Genomic DNA, 17,792 nt, shown 5'->3' on the forward strand with positions numbered 1-17,792 from the left:
TTTGTTTTAAACAAATGCGTAGTCAATATGTTCATTTTAATTATCTAAGTGATTTATCCAATATTACGTGGTTATGTAAGACTCACGGAAAAACTAATACTCTCCCATCAGCAAGGAGACCCATCACTTTAACTTCTCATTTTAAAAAATGACATCACTTACAACTTGAACCAATGTCAGTTAGATTCCGAGGAGAAGTATTTCAGAGGCTAACATTGTAGGACAAAAATTTATTGTGTGGCGTTGTAGTAAACTGTTGCTCCTTTTAGAAGGTTGACTCCCACATGTTTGACCTTTTTTAATGCTTATTTTCAGTAGGTTTGTCTTTCTTGAGTCTATCTCGTGATTTTGTCTGATATTTCCATTATTCCCAGCAGGGGTTAGAATATGAGCTATTGCTCTAAAATCAATCATTAATCATTCACTTTGTACACTTGAGCACAGATTTGTTTGTGTTTTTTTTTTTTTGACAAATAATTGCGTGTCTTGTTCTAGGTACCCTGGAAGTCAGGCTAATGGGTTGCCAAGACATTTTAGAAAATGTCCCTGGTCGATCAAAAGCCACCTCAATTACACTACCTGGTTGGAGTCCAAATGAAGCCAGATCATCTTTCATGAGCAGAACCAGTAAAAGTAAAAGTGGGAGTAGTAGAAACCTTCTGAAAACTGACGACTTGTCCAGTTCAGTATACTCTTACTTCTCATATTTTTATGCTTATCTTTTATTTACACTTTAATGTACATGCTGTATTCTTTAATTAAAAATACTAAGTTGTTTTGAGACTTTAAACATAGCTGTTCCTTCAGCTGTCATGTTGTGATGGATTTTAAAAAAAAAAAAAAAAAAGCAACGAAAGCCCACGCTATTATGCCCATAAGAACCAATTAAATATGAGTACTTTATTCTTTTTTTTTTTTTCTTTTTGAAGAAAATTACTGAAGATTTTTGTTTGAAGAAAATCCTCTTATAACTTTAATCTGAATTTGTGTACTTTACTTACAGATGAAGTCTGTGCTGTACTGAAGCTGGATAACACTGTGGTTGGTCAAACCAGCTGGAAACCTATTTCCAATCAGTCATGGGATCAGAAATTTACACTGGAACTAGACAGGGTAAAGATGTGGTCTTACTTCATTGACAGCTATAGTTGATTATGTAGATTAGTGTCATGTTGCTTTCTACCATTTTTTCCTGTTGTTGTGATTATGTGCAAATTTCACATATGCAAGTATTCCTGTGCTTAACAGAATGAGTTCCCTGGAGATAAGCTGATTTGCTGGGTTGCCATTCTACATTTTTTACCTCTTCTGAAATGTGAAGAGACATAATATTTTTGTCTAAGACATAATACTTGAGATCTTTTTAGTCTGTAATGAAGGTGCTTAAATTTTTATTCAGATCATCATCATCAACTTCTCTTTGTTCATCAGGAACTTCTCATATTTGATGGAGTTTAGATATTTTGAAAAGTTGTATCACAGATTTTTTTAGTATTTATCCATAAATACTAAACATGTTCTCATGTGAGGCAGATCGATTCCTTTTTCAGGAGTAATAAACACTATTAGTGAATTCGGTTTCCTACAACTTTAAATGTTATTTGTATGGACTTAAGTATATAGAATGATGCTCTTCTTGACACACCTTTTGAAGAGAATTTCTGTCACGTAAATTTAAGTATTTTTTTAATAGATACCTGATACTCATGCTATCATAAGGGAATACAAGGACTTTTTTTCATCAGCGTTTAAAGTAGGCTGAATATTAAGATATATGCCTCAGGAATATATTTAGAACAAGTGAACAACAGCAACAAAAAATCATCCCTACCTCTCCCTGGTTATATATTGACCAGTATTTCTCTTTCCACAACCCAACTCACCCCACCACTCTGAGCCCCAGACCAAACTCCTTCCATGTAGGAAGGAAGCAGATTTAGACCTGCAGCTAGTGACGGTCAGTTTCCTGTTAGTACTGCAGAACAGAACTAGCAGTTGTGGAGTCCTGAAGTCTTAATTATTTTCAGTTTAAGACTAGAACTAGTTAAAGTTTAGTAGTTGCTCTTACGAGCCTCATATGGGTCCTCTATCTAAGAACTCTAAATACAAAGTGGCTTTTTGGTGCTGGAAAAGAATCTTCTTGCTGGGCATGGCAACATATCTTCCCATGGTTGATACCCATGTTGCCAACTGCATCACGTTTGTATCTGTTGCTTCCTTTTAACTTTTGTTTCTTTGAAAACCTACTCTTAGCACATAAAGATAGTAAGTTGATGCATTGTGATGAAATTAAGTTATGCTAACTGATATTAGTACTATGCAATACTGATGTATGGTGCTGTAGGAGTTCTTCAGTTTGTAGCAGCTTTTGTAATAAGCCTATGACACTCTTAAGAACATATAATCCCAACAGCAAGATACAGAAGCAGTTCTTGTTAAAGTTTTTGGCCCCTCTTCATGACCAGGTTAAAAAAAAAAAAAAAAGCATGTGTTTCTACAGATACTGTGTAGTCTTGCATCATGATGTATATCCAGATACAAAAGTGCCACTGTACAACCATGAAATACAATTTATACTTGTTAATTAAATGGAAAACTAGCAAAGTTGACCTTTCTAAACACATTTAAAAATCTCTTCCTGGAGCTTAAGCTAAGATGCATTCAATTAGCACTTTTGACTGAAAAAGTGTGTGTGTTTGTGCCTCTCTCCTTCTATTTTGGGGAGTATTACACTTATGATTCTTATTTGTAAACTGGATATCACATTTGAACTGAAGCAAAGTGAGAGTTTGCTCTGTACAGTTAGTTAGCCTTGACACTTTTTTTTTCAAAGTAAAAACTCTGCATCTTGATCCTTGAGGTACTAGATCTTATGACTGTGGAGAGGTAACTATAGCAGAACAATTACTAATAAGTAATTTCCTGTGTGTGTTTACTGTCATAGTCACGTGAACTGGAAATCTCAGTTTATTGGCGTGACTGGAGATCTCTGTGTGCAGTGAAGTTTCTGAGGTTGGAAGACTTTCTGGATAACCAACGACATGGCATGTGTCTCTATCTCGAACCCCAGGGCACTCTGTTTGCAGAGGTAAGAACATTTCATTGAAACACTTGGGCATACGTGCAGCTATTATCTTGCAAAATAATGCAAGCATTTTTCTTAAACATTTAAGAACATGTTTTGTTCTGAAACTTAAATTATGATGTGCATTATTTGAACTGCAGGTTACATTTTTTAATCCAGTTATTGAAAGAAGACCGAAACTCCAGAGGCAGAAGAAAATTTTTTCAAAACAGCAAGGTAATTGTTTAATATAAATATATAAAGATATTTTTTTTTTTTTAGGGAGACTTAATGTTTGTCTGTGAATAAAATGGCTGATAATCAAGTATTTCGTATTGCACTTAGAAATGTTTTGGTTTAGAATTCCTTATTATGCATTAGCATTTAATACTGAATAATTAGGAATTGCTAAGGAATATGACATTCAGTTGGTTCCTCATAAACTATAAACTAATGAATATGAATTTTTGTTTTTAATTATAGCTTTTCGTAATAAGTAAGGAAATTACTTGCACTCTTTCTTTTTTCACAATATCCACAGGCAAAACATTTCTCAGAGCTCCTCAAATGAATATTAATATAGCCACTTGGGGAAGGCTGGTGAGAAGAGCTATTCCTACAGTAAATCACTCTGGCACCTTCAGCCCTCAAGCACCAGTGCCTGCTACAGTGCCAGTGGTTGATGTACGCATTCCTGAACTAGCACTGCCAGCCAGGTAGGCATATCTGCCATTTTAAAGTACTTTTATGAGTAAGAGTAATGGTGACATGTTTACACACTGATGTATACATTTTAAAATCCATTTTATAGACATACACACACAGGATGTTCTCTAGGAGAAATACAAGTAACATGTTTTTAAGTTGGTTTTCATATTACTAAAACTTTCCTTGCTGTATAGTGAGGAGTTATTTATTTTCTTGCCAGTGACTCTCCTGTAGCTAAATTGGACTTCGAACTTGAGCCCGAGCCCCCACCTGCTCCACCCCGTGCATCCTCCCTTGGTGAAATATGTGAATCTTCCTCTGAGATGAAGGCTCCTGATATGCCAGCTCAGGTAAGTTGATTTAAGAATTTGGGGCTATTTAGTTTAACAAAGTTGTAATATTGGTATCTTTATGATGGACTTTTTCCTGTGCACTTCAGTGTTATGCTCCCTGTTGAGAGAATTCTGTATGTGCAAGTTATGGATGCCCTGATTACTTGTTTCCATGGTTGGTATGTTTAACTTTCCACGCCATTTTTTCCATCGGGGAAAAAAAAAATAAAACCGCTTTTTCCCTGAATACTCTGATGGATTTTATATTAACAAAGGGCAGAATAATTGGAGGAACAGGTTTCATCGTCCTGTGAAAACCTTGTTTACCTATATCATCTTGCGATATAATGTTTTAGCTTAGATAATTCTTGAGTTCAGAATTTCTTTATCCGTTTACTTTAGTAATCTTTTAAATTTTCAGACTTATTTTTCTTTCCAGGATGAAGTAACAGCTTTTGATTTTGAAAATGGCAGAAATAGTATCGTTCCAAAACTCCAGCCTGAAATAATCTGTGAGCCTGATGTTCCACATTCAGACATAAAATACAGCAATGTCCGAGAGCCTGAAGATAGAAGGTAAAAATACAATATTTTTAGTGTTGATTATGAACTTTTTTTAAAGTTAACAAACCAGAAGACTTTTTTTTTAATGCTTATTTATTTATTTATACAGAACACAACAACGGTTTCAGTTCAATCTGAAGGATTTCAGGTGTTGTGCTGTACTGGGTAGAGGACATTTTGGAAAGGTAAATGCCAAAAGGCTATATCAAATGTCAAGATTATATCAAAAACTAGATATAAGATTAAATAAATCACTTATCTTCTGTTTTAGGTGCTGCTGGCAGAGTACAAAAACACAAATGAGATGTTTGCTATTAAAGCCTTAAAGAAAGGAGATATTGTCGCTCGTGATGAAGTAGACAGGTCAGTTTGTAAAATTTAATATGTGGATTACCTGAATCAATTGCTTTCTTTCTGCATGCAACACAAGTATAAACCCTACCAAACGGTAGTTAAATTCCATGACAGAGCAAAACAAGTCATCTTCCTGCATAGTTTGCTGTTACAGACCCTTAGCCCTTGTTCTGGGGCAAGTAGTGTTGGTTACTTTAGTGCCCCTCTTACCATGCCTGTATTTTTAATTTTTTCATCCATTCAGATTCTCTTGTAATCATTACTTCTAATTACTTGTTTTATAGACTTCCATCACATTCCAGGAGGACAGTGACTATGTTTTCTTTGCTGGCAGAAACATATGATGGTATTTCTCAACCTGTAACATACTGTCATACTCTGTCCATCATATTTTGCTTTAAGTCCCATGTATACTCCACTATTATGTTTTTAATCTCTTTGCCCAAGAACTACAATCCTTCTCTGTCTGGAAGTGAAATGGCAGTTAGAAAACGGTCTAGGTTCATTGCAAGTAGATGCTTTTACAACTGTTTAATAATCACTGTTTTAATTTGAATTGTAGGAAGACAGATAACAGTATTAAGAATAAGCTACAAATTAACCAATTGGCTTACAGAGAAATAATCAGGAATGATTTTATTATTGATTATTGAATGATTATTACAGATATCTGTAATATCATTGCTTTTTTTTGACTATATATTATATATACACAATTAAAATAAATGGATTAATACTAATGCCACACGACATTGATGCATACTGATTTGGAAGGAAAACTAGCAGGATTTAGTCTTTGTGGAACACTGGGTTGCCTATTTCATTTGTGAAAGACAAATGCAACTTCTTGAGTATCCTAGCATCAACTTACTATGTGTGGAAATATTAAGAGTTCTCTCCTAAAAGGGAAAATATTCTTATCTTTGAGGAATAGAGGAAAAAGCATAAGATCTGTGGTTTGGGATTCAGCTTTAAATTTTACTGATTTTTCTGTTTGCAGCTTGATGTGTGAAAAGCGAATATTTGAAACTGTGAATAGTGTAAGGCATCCCTTCCTGGTGAACCTTTTTGCTTGTTTCCAAACCAAAGACCACGTTTGCTTTGTAATGGAGTATGCTGCTGGTGGGGATCTGATGATGCACATTCATACTGATGTCTTCTCTGAACCAAGAGCAGTGTGAGTATTCCATTTTTGTGGAATTAATGGAAGGGCATTTTCTTCTGTTTCATCGAACAAGAACTGAAATATGCATCACCACGCGCCTCTGTGTTATGTCACTTCAGAAAATACTGTTCAGTTCTTAAAAAGGGCAAAGATTCTAACTGATTTTATTATAAAAATACATATGCAGGTTTAATGTTCATGAAGCTAAGTTGAATGCAAAAATGGTAGGTAATTAATGTTTATAATACTTTTTTTGGCAAAGATTATATTAAAAACTTAAAACAGTAATTAAAATAACAGGCAAAAAAAGTGAGACAAATTAAAAATTCTTCAGTGGCATGGCAATGAACACTACAGGAAAACTTACCTTCCAACTTGAAAGCTGCAAGTTTAAATATTTTCAATATTTGACTTCAGAATCCTGACCCTCTATAAAGCTAATGTAATGGGTAGTATTAGTGGTGGGGGACAGGTAAATCAGATGATCTTGAAGGTCTTTTCCAACCTTAATGATTCTATGATTCTCTGATTCTAAGCTGTAGCTGAAAAGGCAAAACATATAATCTTCAGAGGATGGCTAATAAAAGATAAATTATGATGACCTTCACATTCTGAAAAACAGGACTAGAATCCATTAAAACTTTAAACTTTTTCAACAGATTCTATGCTGCATGTGTTGTTCTTGGACTTCAGTATTTACACGAGCACAAAATAGTATATAGGTAAGTAGTGATTGATGCATTTCTAACAGATGAGTTTCAGCTATTCAGAATAGTACTAAAAAATTCTTTCTTGAATGTTCATTTAGAGATCTTAAGTTGGATAACTTATTGCTGGACACAGAAGGCTTTGTGAAAATTGCTGACTTTGGTCTTTGCAAAGAAGGTAATGGCTCTTAAATTTCTTTCTTTATTCCTAGGAAAGTTCTGTCATCTTACTTGCTGTTGACTGTTCTGTGAGATTTGTGAACTGCCAAATGTATACAGAAGGAAAAATACATCACCTGATTGTACACAGGGAGAGATGGAAGGAAGGTCCTTAGTAGGAAAATACCAAGAACATCGGAGCATAGCTTTTTTTTTTTTATCTCAGTTGTGACAAACACCTATTCTGACTCTTAAATAATTTTCTTCATTCTAAAGCTAAGTTGACAATGAAATCAAACCACACCTCAACTTTTACAGTGGTTTGTTTTTCTTTACTCTCAAATAGTTGCATATAAGTATACAGAAATGACAGGCTAAATATACTATAGCTAAAAATGAGAAATTCACTCCAAAAGGGAAGCTTAGATGCTAGAAAGTAACTCTCAAGCATCCAGCTACTGGCAACTACCTTTCAAATATGACAAAAAGTATTTTTCTGCATTGAGGAAAGTGCCTTTGTCAAACCCCATCGGAGGATATGGGGAGGGAAGATCTGACAAGGTATACTTCCTTCTCCAGTTTGTATAGCCTGTCTCCCAAATGTTCCTCTTTCAGTTAGCCTAAGAGGGAGAGGAATTTTGTAAATTTGGTTGGTGGTCAAACATGATTATTGCTTTTAATATCGTAGGGCAAGCTGTATGAGTTCACCTACAAACTCCGTAAATGATGAAAGGAGATGAGGACCAAGAAAGCTCTTTAGTTTACTGACTGCTGCTATAACTGGTTATCTTAAGCTCTCCGTAGCATTTCCACTCACACAGTGGCACATCAGTGCTTGTGCTGCTGTTTCTAACTGTGCCTCTCTTGCACAGGGCTCATTTTGCTCAAGGTTGTTTCACTGCACTCCCTGTTTTACTTTACTATGTGTAGCCTTGCCATTGCAGAAGGATCTGCAGTAGGCATGTTTGACTGAACTAGGGTACCACATTTTCCTGTACAAGCTAATAAAAACATAGCATAGAATTGTTTGTATCTTTCCCAACAAAGGTAACTGGGTGACAAAACTGTAATTGGAAGCTTGATTTGGCTCATTGTATAGGGATAGAAAAGCTTATACTGAAGTACACTTGGAACAAGGGCATGAGAGAGTTGGGGGAAATGTTTTATTTACCTCATTTAGAGTGAGGTAACTGAGACAGACCATGGAACCTCAGTATTACTTTGGTGAAGTTGTGTTAGAGGTTTTACTTGCTGAAGGAATAGTTTGTGGACTTGCAGAAAATACTGCTTGCTTTTCATTAATTGTAACCTTTCAGGAATGGGATTTGGAGACAGAACAAGCACATTCTGTGGCACACCAGAATTTCTTGCTCCAGAAGTGCTGACAGAAACTTCCTATACAAGAGCTGTAGACTGGTGGGGTCTTGGTGTACTTATCTATGAGATGCTAGTGGGTGAGGTAAGTTCTAGTAGAGATACAACACAGTCATAAGACAAATATATGTTTAAAATGTTACAAAACTATCATCCTGTCAACATCTAATATGCCCCTATATGCCATAATTATATCAGTATACAGTATGTGTAGGCATACCTAGTTTTATCATGAACATTCTAGTTTCATCAAGTAGGAATAAATTCTGAGCAGCTCTTTATCTGATACTAGCTACTATAACGCTATAGAAATCGATCAGTCATGTCAGGGGCTTGAGTTACCAGCTGCTGTGGAAGTGGATTAGTCATAGTTGGTCTAAGACTTGATCTCTAGATTTTTTTGTTTTGCTTTTAATTACATCATTACACCTTAAAATCATATGATGGTAATAGTATATTAATGCCAGTGACTCTAAACAAGAAAACAGCACATTTGGATGGGGGAGCTCAGTTTCTTGCATGCAGGGCACAGCAATCCTAACTTTGATTTCAGTTTCCTTGTCTGTTATTGGCAAATTTGGATGCGCACAGTTTATAGCAGGCTTCTGCTTTTAAATGTTCTAGGGAAGAAAACCAACTCCTTAACTTGTGCAGCTTGAATGCACATAAACCTTAATTCATAGAACTGGATAGTCATGAAAGACTATGCTGAATGCAAAGTTACTTATGATTAGAATTGCACATGCACTAAAACAGAATGCCCCTGTTCCGTGTAAATGAGATGATAAATAACTACTCAGTTGTTCACTGCTACTGCGTACATAACCTGGCCTCCTGGTATCATGGAGTTATCTCCATGGTATCTCCATTTTTGTCTTTGATGATAACCAATACGTTAACTCTTTTCAGGTCTGGGGGGGGGAGAGGGAGAAAAAGAGTGTGTGCTGCATCTTTCAAGCCACCTTATAGTAGTTTCTGTTCTTAAGCTATAACGTGCTAGAGGTATTACAAAAATAAAGTCTTCCACATGTTACTCATCTCACAGAAGAGCTAATAGAGGCCTTCCATATTTCCTGTGTATCTTGTGTCAGAGTTCAAAAAATATACTACTTATAGATTTTACTACTTTTACAAGCACACTTTAAAGCATAGTCCTTTGATTAAAAAAAGAAGGGGTGAGGATAATGACTTTGCTCTCTTCCTTATGGAAAAGGACTGTATATTTCTGGGACAAAGGAAAGTTTAATTTTAGGGAGTCTAACTCCAAGTTGTCATCTGAATATCTTGTTTTAAATTGTAAACGATTTTTAAGCCTGTTTAATAGTTTTGTGGTTTTTATTACTTACGTTATAGTCTCCTTTCCCTGGAGATGATGAAGAAGAGGTGTTTGACAGTATTGTAAATGATGAAGTAAGATATCCACGCTTTCTGTCCACAGAAGCCATCTCTATAATGAGACGGGTAAGAAAGTAATAAAATATATTACACTATTCCCCTCTTACGCTGTTTTGTCTTCTACCTTAAGAAAATTAATCGCTTTTATGAAGAACAAAGTACTCTTAAGAACCTATATGCAACAATCTTTGCTACAATTAAGTTTCAGACTTGCTTCATTTATGCTGTGCCCTGCTGCCTATCACCATTTTTTTTTTTTTTTTTTGCCTTAAATGTAATCTCAATGCCATCTCACTTGATTATTCAGGAACAAGTTTTTCTTTTTGAAATGTGAAACACTAAGATCAATTTTCTCCCTGAACTAAGTTTCAACGTCATCTCTAACTAGAGAAGTTCCAGTTTCATTTTCTAGCAGAATACTGCTGCATTGACCTGCTTGGTAGATTAATGTAGTCACATGAACATTTTAATTCAAAGACTTTAGAACTCTTTTTGGTTTCATTCCAACTAGGGTAGGGAACTTTATACACGTGGCATCTACAGCTCTGTTCTTGGCAAAGAAAGGCTGATTTTGATTTTTATTAGTGCTATTCCTTATTGTAATGTCTCTACTAGCTTCAGACATCATCTTTAAATGTCTCAGAGGCTTATCTCAGTTGATGGAAAGGCATTTCCTGGGGAGGGTTCCAAGTCTTGGGAAGCAGTCTTTTTGCTTAAGTTCAGCAACATGAAACAGCATGAAAGTTAAAGCATGTCACAGTAACTACTGTTACTTACTATTTAAGTTAGAGCATAAATATAGTTCAAAATGCATGCTTCCTTTCAGATTGTTTTTCTAGAGTAAGGAAAAAGAATACAGCTTTAAGGCAGTACTGGAAAAAGGTAGTTTTATCGTGAAGTGCCTCTATCTATATTAGCAGGTGGAGAGCATACTGCTATACTGCACCCAGAATGTGCACAAAGGGAACTTTGCATTTATAGTTTGCTAGTTTTATCTCTGTGTACTGTTTCCATCTGAACCAATCCTATACTCTCAAATAGTGGGCTTTCATGGGGCCCTTCGTCTACAATTTCATGTTACTTTGATTCCATTGTAGAAAAAGTCTGTAGTGACAAGGTAGCCTCAACTAGAGGCTACCCAGAAAACTGTTGTATTTGGGTGTATAAAGCAGTATCCACCCCTCTCCTGGTAAATCAACTGCTGTGAAATAGCTGAACACAGCAGACAACAGCCTAGTCTCTCTTGAGCCAACCAAGCTGAAATACCAGCTTATATAGATTCTCTGTCCTCTCCAGCAGAAATCACACTTAATCTCTCTGTGCTGAATGCGAGCCCCACAGATTACTGCAGGTACTAAGATGCAGTGCATATTTGCAGAGTAAGACAGGTGAGTCTGTTCAGTACACATTCAGAGCTAGGCTGCTTGTGGAATCTTGCTGTGATCCAGGTGTCTCTAAAAGAATACTGCTGTCTCTGTCTACAGCTTTGTTCTTACCTTTCTTTTGAGGACTAAGAGTTTTTCATCGGTCAGGCAGTATGAACAGCACTGTCCATCCAGTCTTAGTGTTGACTCTTACATGGTAGCATTACCCATGAATTTTCACACTAAAATACCACTTATTTTGTCAGCTGCTACGAAGAAATCCAGAGCGGCGTCTTGGAGCTGGAGAGAAAGATGCTGAGGATGTGAAAAAGCATCACTTCTTCCGGGTAAGTCCAAGTTAGTGTTATTTCTGATGACATTAATGAGTAGAGATGGGAAACTAAACATCAGTTGGATTATTTTACAGCTAATAGATTGGAATGCTTTACTGGCCAAGAAAGTGAAACCTCCTTTTGTACCTACCATTAGAGGACGAGAAGATGTTAGTAATTTCGATGATGAATTTACCTCTGAAGCACCTATCCTCACTCCACCTCGGGAACCAAGGATACTTTCAGAAGAAGAGCAGGAGATGTTCAGAGATTTTGATTACATTGCTGATTGGTGTTAACTTCTAGACACTGTGAAATCCTAGCTGACTGGCTCACAAGAATGCCTCTCTCAGAAGAATACCAACCCTTCAATTGCTCTCTGTGCCACCTGTAGCTTTTTTTTTTTTTAAATCACATGAAGACCCTTTTAAGTACTGTTTTAACACTCTTGTGAAGAGTGGCCTCTTTGTATATTGTTTTTTATCTGAGCACTGGAAAGCAGTTCTATGGAGTTCTTAAGCTGAGTGGGTGAATCCAGGCTGTATTGAGCTTCCCACACATGGGCACACTTGGATCTGTACTTTCTCTCACTCTTCTACGGCAGATTACATTGTTTTTTAAGTATCTGCCTGAAGTGGGAAAAGCAGACTTTGAGCTAGGTAATCACTTAACTCTACTCAGCCACATTGAAACAGAAGTTTGGGATACTGATGACACTCTCACAGAACATGGTTCTATCTGGAGAAGGCAAACGATTTCAGTTAAATATTATCTTGTGCAGTCTATAAAACTACACATTTCTATGTACACCTTCCTCTTGTGTTCTTAAAATAACGGTATTGAGATCAGCTATGCCTTGTTTTATAAATTTTCTATGGTATTTATTAGGAAAAATGTTAAATGCCTTGCCTCTGAGATAACAACAGTGTAAGTGCTTCCACTGAAAAGAAAAATTGAGGAAAGACCCAGGAAGTTTACCAAAGCCACTTGCCAAACAGTTTTGCCTTCAAGCTTTTTAAGCATGGCTTAAAACCCTGGTTGAAATGAAGAATGTAACAAGGACGTTGCTCAGTCTAACCACAAAGAGCAAAGCATATGCATTTCCCAAGCCCATCCACTTCTATACTCAAACTTAGGCCTTTTCCACTCCTGGAGTGGACAGATAAGTTAACCATTCTGTATTTAACCACCTAAATCATCCTGTATCTGCTGTACAAATCATATCACCTTTAGAAAACATAAGGATTTTCAATGTATACATGCTGTGAACATGTATATTTGGAAGTTGTAATGTATTCTTATGTCCAGGCAAGTAATTTAATTATACCACTTCATTAATTTTGCACAGTGGCCATCTGAACAACATAGAACTCGAGTGAAAAAAACGCTCATATACCTTTAGGCCACTGAACTCCAGAACTTAGATTGGCAGTTACCAAGGGTAAAAGCAATATGTTGTAACAGAATGTATAAATATTTTTGATAAAAACTGTATATTTTATAAACTTCCTAACACTAAAGCTGTACCTCAAAAGTTGGAAAACAGTTTAGACCAGACACTGTGTGTACTTGGAAACCAAGACCTGTTTTTGGCACCTGGTGTTCCGCAGGCAACCATGAATTGTTAGAAAATAAATTTTCATGATGTCCTTAGCTCTCACACCATTCAGAGTTTGTGTATTCAATCTCACAGGTGCATCCTAGCCTGGAGTTTGCTGTTGGTGGGCTAAGACAGTAAGAATGAGCACTCAAATGAATTCAAAATCCCTAATTCTGTTCATTCAAAGAAAAAATGGAAACCACTTGAGCGTGCAACACTAAGGTGGTTGTTTAAAATTCTGATGCTGGACAGACCTGCAGGGTCAGGCAGAAGAAAGGCTTAAGAAAAAAGGGGTAGTGGTTCTAAATCAGGCTTGCCCCACCCTAGAAAGCAGGAAGGCACCTTCACCAGCTCTACAAATCATGTCAGGAAGAGGGAATGAACTTTTCAGCATTACTTCTTTCCAAATTACAATAAATAAGAAACAAATTGTGTTCCTATATCAAGTGGAAACTAAATGCTAAATACTTTTGAGGTACAGTCAGCTTACCCCTTTTTGGTTCCCAAGTATACATATGAGCATCTAACGGGGTGCTTAACGCTTATGAAAGTATCCTGAAAAATACCTTTTTTTGTAACTACATCTTGTACAGAAATTTTTTTTTTTTTTAAATCTAAGTAAATCACTAAAAAAAAAAAAAATTAGATGGCAGGGTATGTTCACCCAGTTAAGCTGAAAGAAAGCACTAATTTTATCTCTGTAGTTTTTTAAATATTTTTAGGCAGATTAAGATTTTAAACCCTAGATTGTAAATATATTTTGCTATACTTTATCTGTATGTGGCTGCTCAAGCACTTTGTAAGGAAATTAGGATATTTTAGAATGGTACACTATGCATTAAAATGAAATGTGCCTTTAACAACGTCATTTTAAGTGTTTTGCAGTCATTAATATCACAAATTAAAGTTTTAAATAGAGTAATTTGTAAATTGTGTCCCAAACATGATTTTGCTCTTTCTTGAAGTGACAAGTCCTGTTTTTTTTCTACAGGTAACTTCAGAAAAGAACTTGCACTCAGGAAGGGACTTACAGAAAACCAGTCTCCTAGGGCTAGTTCAGTGTCCTCTGCCCCCCCCCCCTCTACACTTCCGCCCCTTTTTTTTTTTTTTTTCAGTCTGAGTAAGTGACCAGCTCTGAATATACCTTCTTTGAAACTGAAGGAAAGTCCTCTTCTCTTGTTTGGGTGAGCAGTGCTGAACGGAGCAGAAGATCCCATACGTTAGGTTGGCCAGCTTGACTTGGCCTTCTTCCCTCACAAGATTCCTTTGAGGACAGTGGGAGACAACCCTCCCTCCTGGGTATTTCTTCATTATTTTCCCCCCATTACAGAAGGCAGCTCTGTAAACAAACAAAAGCCTGCACAGAACCCCCAGTAAACCTCTTCTTTAAGCAAGAACGAAACTTTCTTTTCTGAGTTCATTTAGACAATAAATCTTTTCTACAACTTTTAATAACAAGCTAAGGTTTCATAAGGCTATTGCTTAGAGCCACCTACCTTCAGTACTTAGCTAAGCAGTCATTCCAGAAAGGGCTGGATACAAATGAAGATTACAGGGAGTTTTAAATAGTCTAAATTACAGTTAAATTAACATAGGAAGCACCTAAAGATACCATGCCATGTCCTTTGTTGTCTGTGCAGAATGCAATCCTTCAGCTCACCTGTCTTGTCCCAGGCTCCGTGCAGCTACCACCTGTACTTCTTAGTGGAGAACCCAAAGCCTACCACCGCCCCTACCTGCTGCTGGCCTCCTTGCCATGCTCTTTAGACTCTGCTCATCATACAGGCTTGGTGGCAGCTTGGCTTCAGTAATACAAGGTAGTTAGCTAGGAGCCTGGAAGTGCTCAGAGACCTCTTTGAACCTAGGAATGTACCCCAAATCAGGCTGCTTAGGTGCCATGATTCTTCCCACTAACAGTAAACACCCAGCTCAGAAGCACACCACCAAGAAGGCACGGCTCCTGCTACACCATCAGAGAGTGGCTCTTCCTGCCATCCACCCCCACTAGCCTTTTCCCTTGCTGCTTTTATTCAGGAAATAGGAAGAGAGCAGCCTCATCATCTAGCAAGTGGTTGCCTTGTGTTTAGCTCAGTACTCAGATTGTCCACCAGGAAGTCTCTGGCACCCCAATAATGGGCTCTTTTTGCTGTTCCTAAAAAAACAGCACTACTCACTGCTTGCAGTTCCTGGAGGAAGACAGTCTGGGGCCATGTCCTTAACAGCAAAACGCAGACAAGCAAGCACATGTGCCTGTTCTCCATCTATCAAGTGACCACACAGAGCCAGCTGGCTCCCGTGCCACACTGAGCCTACGAGGACAGCTCGAGTCCCAGTAGAAAGGTTCTCACAGAACAGCATCTCTTCAGCCTCACGTCCAGCCACCACCAGTCCAGTTCACAGCAACTGAGTCCCTCTTCAAAGGCAAGAAGTGTCTGACCTAGATAAAACACACATGAGAAAGTATGGTAGCTTGCCTCAGGGACATGCATAAAGTTTAAACTCAATCTGAAGATACACAGCTATCGCTTGTGGCTTTAAGGAGATTTAAGATGCCAACAGATGTTTAGAGTGTTTTTTCAAGGAGCTATGACTACTGCCCAGACCAAAGCTGCCTTTGAGTGATTGGAGGCTTCCAATTTGTGACTATTAACAGCAGTCTCTGCTGGACCAAAGCTGCTCTCAGCTTCCGTTGCTATAGCCTCAATCATCTCTTCCTTTATACAATTTCCAATTGACACAAGGTAAGAACACACCTCCCTTTCAACCAGCAGATGCAACATTTGCATCTTCTCCAGCTGAAGGCCTTGGAAGAAACCTGCCCACAGAGCATCCCAAAGCACTGCATTGCCCAAAACCCAGAAGAGGAAGGATGTCACCCTTCAGCACAGGGCCTTCAACGGCAAGACAAGGTGTCACAGCTCCAGAGGTCAGAGGCAATTACAACAGCTACAAGAGTGCAGCAGAGCTCCCAGAAGCCACAGAGCTTCCTTACAGAACAAAAACCTTGCCTCCAGCAGCTTGCACCTTTCCCTGCACTGAGAACTTCTGAGGGGGAACAGCCAGGAACACAAAGAGCTCATTCCTGAAGGAGAAGCTTCTGTGAGAAAAGACAAATTTCTTACCCTCATTAAAGCAGCTTACCAAAGTGGTCATAACTGCCCCAAAATGAATTCAAAGTTGTATTATTTTTTTCCCCTAAAATGCTATACATTAAGTTTAGTCTATCGGGATAAGAAATAACTGTTTTCCCAGAGCATACAGTCCCTTCAAGCATATTCCTCATTACACCTCTTCAGGCTGCAGTCAGTGCCATCTCCACAGCACAGGTGGCACCTGAACTGCCTGCACAAGTGCAGGAGGAGGCAGGGCCCAGCCAGGACAGCGTATCCCTGCCTCTATCTACTATATTCCCTTTTAAATTTCAATCCAGACAGCTTCTGCTGTATGTAACAAACTGCACTCACCCCTCATGTGTCAACTGATCATTCATAATACCTGAAAGCATTTCTAGTAAGAGCATTATCATAAACGTAAGGTTTCAGGAAAAGTACTCCCTGTCTTTCACCTCTACATTTCCAAGCTCTAACAGGGCACTTAAGGCAGGACCCTGTCCCCTCAAAGCACCACGCCTGATCCCACAAAGGAGGCTGCAGAAGCATCGCAAACCGAGACCAGGAAAGCCCAGGTAACAGAAAAAGCTGCAACCAAGGTTAAGGAAATAGATGACATTAGAACCCTCCCAACAACAGGAATGCCACCTTTCACATCTGCACCACAATCATTTTTCACAACTGCAACCAACCGCCTCGGTGCTGTAAAACAACTGCACAGCCTTTGTAATTTAAGAAAAAATGGTGAGCTGCCACGTTTCAGTAGTCTCACTTGGCAGAACAGGATTAAAACCAAACCACCAGGAAAACAGCATGGCCTGTTGACAGTCAGTGCTGTTAGCTTTGGACACAAAGCCCTCCCTCTGGATGGCTCAGGACCAGATGTGAAGCAAGCTGACCCCTCAGATGTTCAGTTTGGAAATTAAAATGAATTTGCACCTGTGAGGCAAAATTAGTTCAGGAACCAGAAGACTCCCAGTTAAGGACATTTGTTGCTTTGCACACAAAAAGGAACACTGTCAAGAAGCAGCCAGTTTTCAGAGCTATTACAGTTTGGGAAGGGCCAAACAATTTCTGGCCTTCGCTTTTTCGCATCTGATGCATTATTTCACAAGAGTCAAGTGCCCAAGTAGAACATAACAGTGCCAAAGCTTAACCACTGGCCAGCCAGACCACAAGGCAAAAAGACATGTCAGAACATTGAACAGCAGTATCAAAAATACTTTTGATCTTCCTTTGTACGAAACAAAGCACCACAAAATTGCCAGGAATTCAACCAAAACTAAGCCTGTTTTGTCATTACAAATTCAGAGAAGCAAAGCACTAAGACATCAGTGAAAATCAAGGAGAGTCTGATATTTCAATACAAGGTTAGAGACGTTCAGCAGCAGTTGTGCAAATATTCAAACTGCTTTTCACCAACTGCTTGCACTCTGGGTTAAGTCTCCCATAAATTGTAGCTCACTACAAATATTAAAGCCACTGCAGACATTGAAAATTGTGAGGAAGGTGAGCCTTGTGACTAAGTCTGTAAGCATGAAGCTAGCTCAACCATTCTCTGGCC

At 38.0% G+C, this 17,792-nt stretch overlaps 1 protein-coding gene across 2 annotated transcripts in view; it reads left to right on the top strand.

The window, feature by feature from the left end:
* PKN2 (protein kinase N2) overlaps positions 1 to 13,986 on the top strand; it is a 54,341-nt gene extending 40,355 nt beyond the window's left edge. For both annotated transcript variants that reach the window (XM_032192204.1, XM_032192205.1), the window contains exons 7-22: positions 496 to 681; positions 1,004 to 1,113; positions 2,945 to 3,088; positions 3,226 to 3,301; positions 3,606 to 3,780; positions 3,993 to 4,122; positions 4,544 to 4,680; positions 4,778 to 4,853; positions 4,940 to 5,031; positions 6,023 to 6,199; positions 6,847 to 6,909; positions 6,996 to 7,072; positions 8,370 to 8,512; positions 9,781 to 9,888; positions 11,453 to 11,533; positions 11,614 to 13,986. In XM_032192204.1, coding sequence (XP_032048095.1) covers positions 496 to 681; positions 1,004 to 1,113; positions 2,945 to 3,088; positions 3,226 to 3,301; positions 3,606 to 3,780; positions 3,993 to 4,122; positions 4,544 to 4,680; positions 4,778 to 4,853; positions 4,940 to 5,031; positions 6,023 to 6,199; positions 6,847 to 6,909; positions 6,996 to 7,072; positions 8,370 to 8,512; positions 9,781 to 9,888; positions 11,453 to 11,533; positions 11,614 to 11,817 — 1,979 coding nt within the window. In that variant the 3' untranslated portion in view covers positions 11,818 to 13,986. The remainder of the gene's footprint in view (positions 1 to 495; positions 682 to 1,003; positions 1,114 to 2,944; positions 3,089 to 3,225; positions 3,302 to 3,605; positions 3,781 to 3,992; positions 4,123 to 4,543; positions 4,681 to 4,777; positions 4,854 to 4,939; positions 5,032 to 6,022; positions 6,200 to 6,846; positions 6,910 to 6,995; positions 7,073 to 8,369; positions 8,513 to 9,780; positions 9,889 to 11,452; positions 11,534 to 11,613) is intronic.
* Positions 13,987 to 17,792: the final 3,806 nt, after the last annotated feature.

This window comes from Aythya fuligula, chromosome 8 (genome assembly GCF_009819795.1).
Source record: "Aythya fuligula isolate bAytFul2 chromosome 8, bAytFul2.pri, whole genome shotgun sequence".
Taxonomy (NCBI): domain Eukaryota; kingdom Metazoa; phylum Chordata; class Aves; order Anseriformes; family Anatidae; genus Aythya; species Aythya fuligula.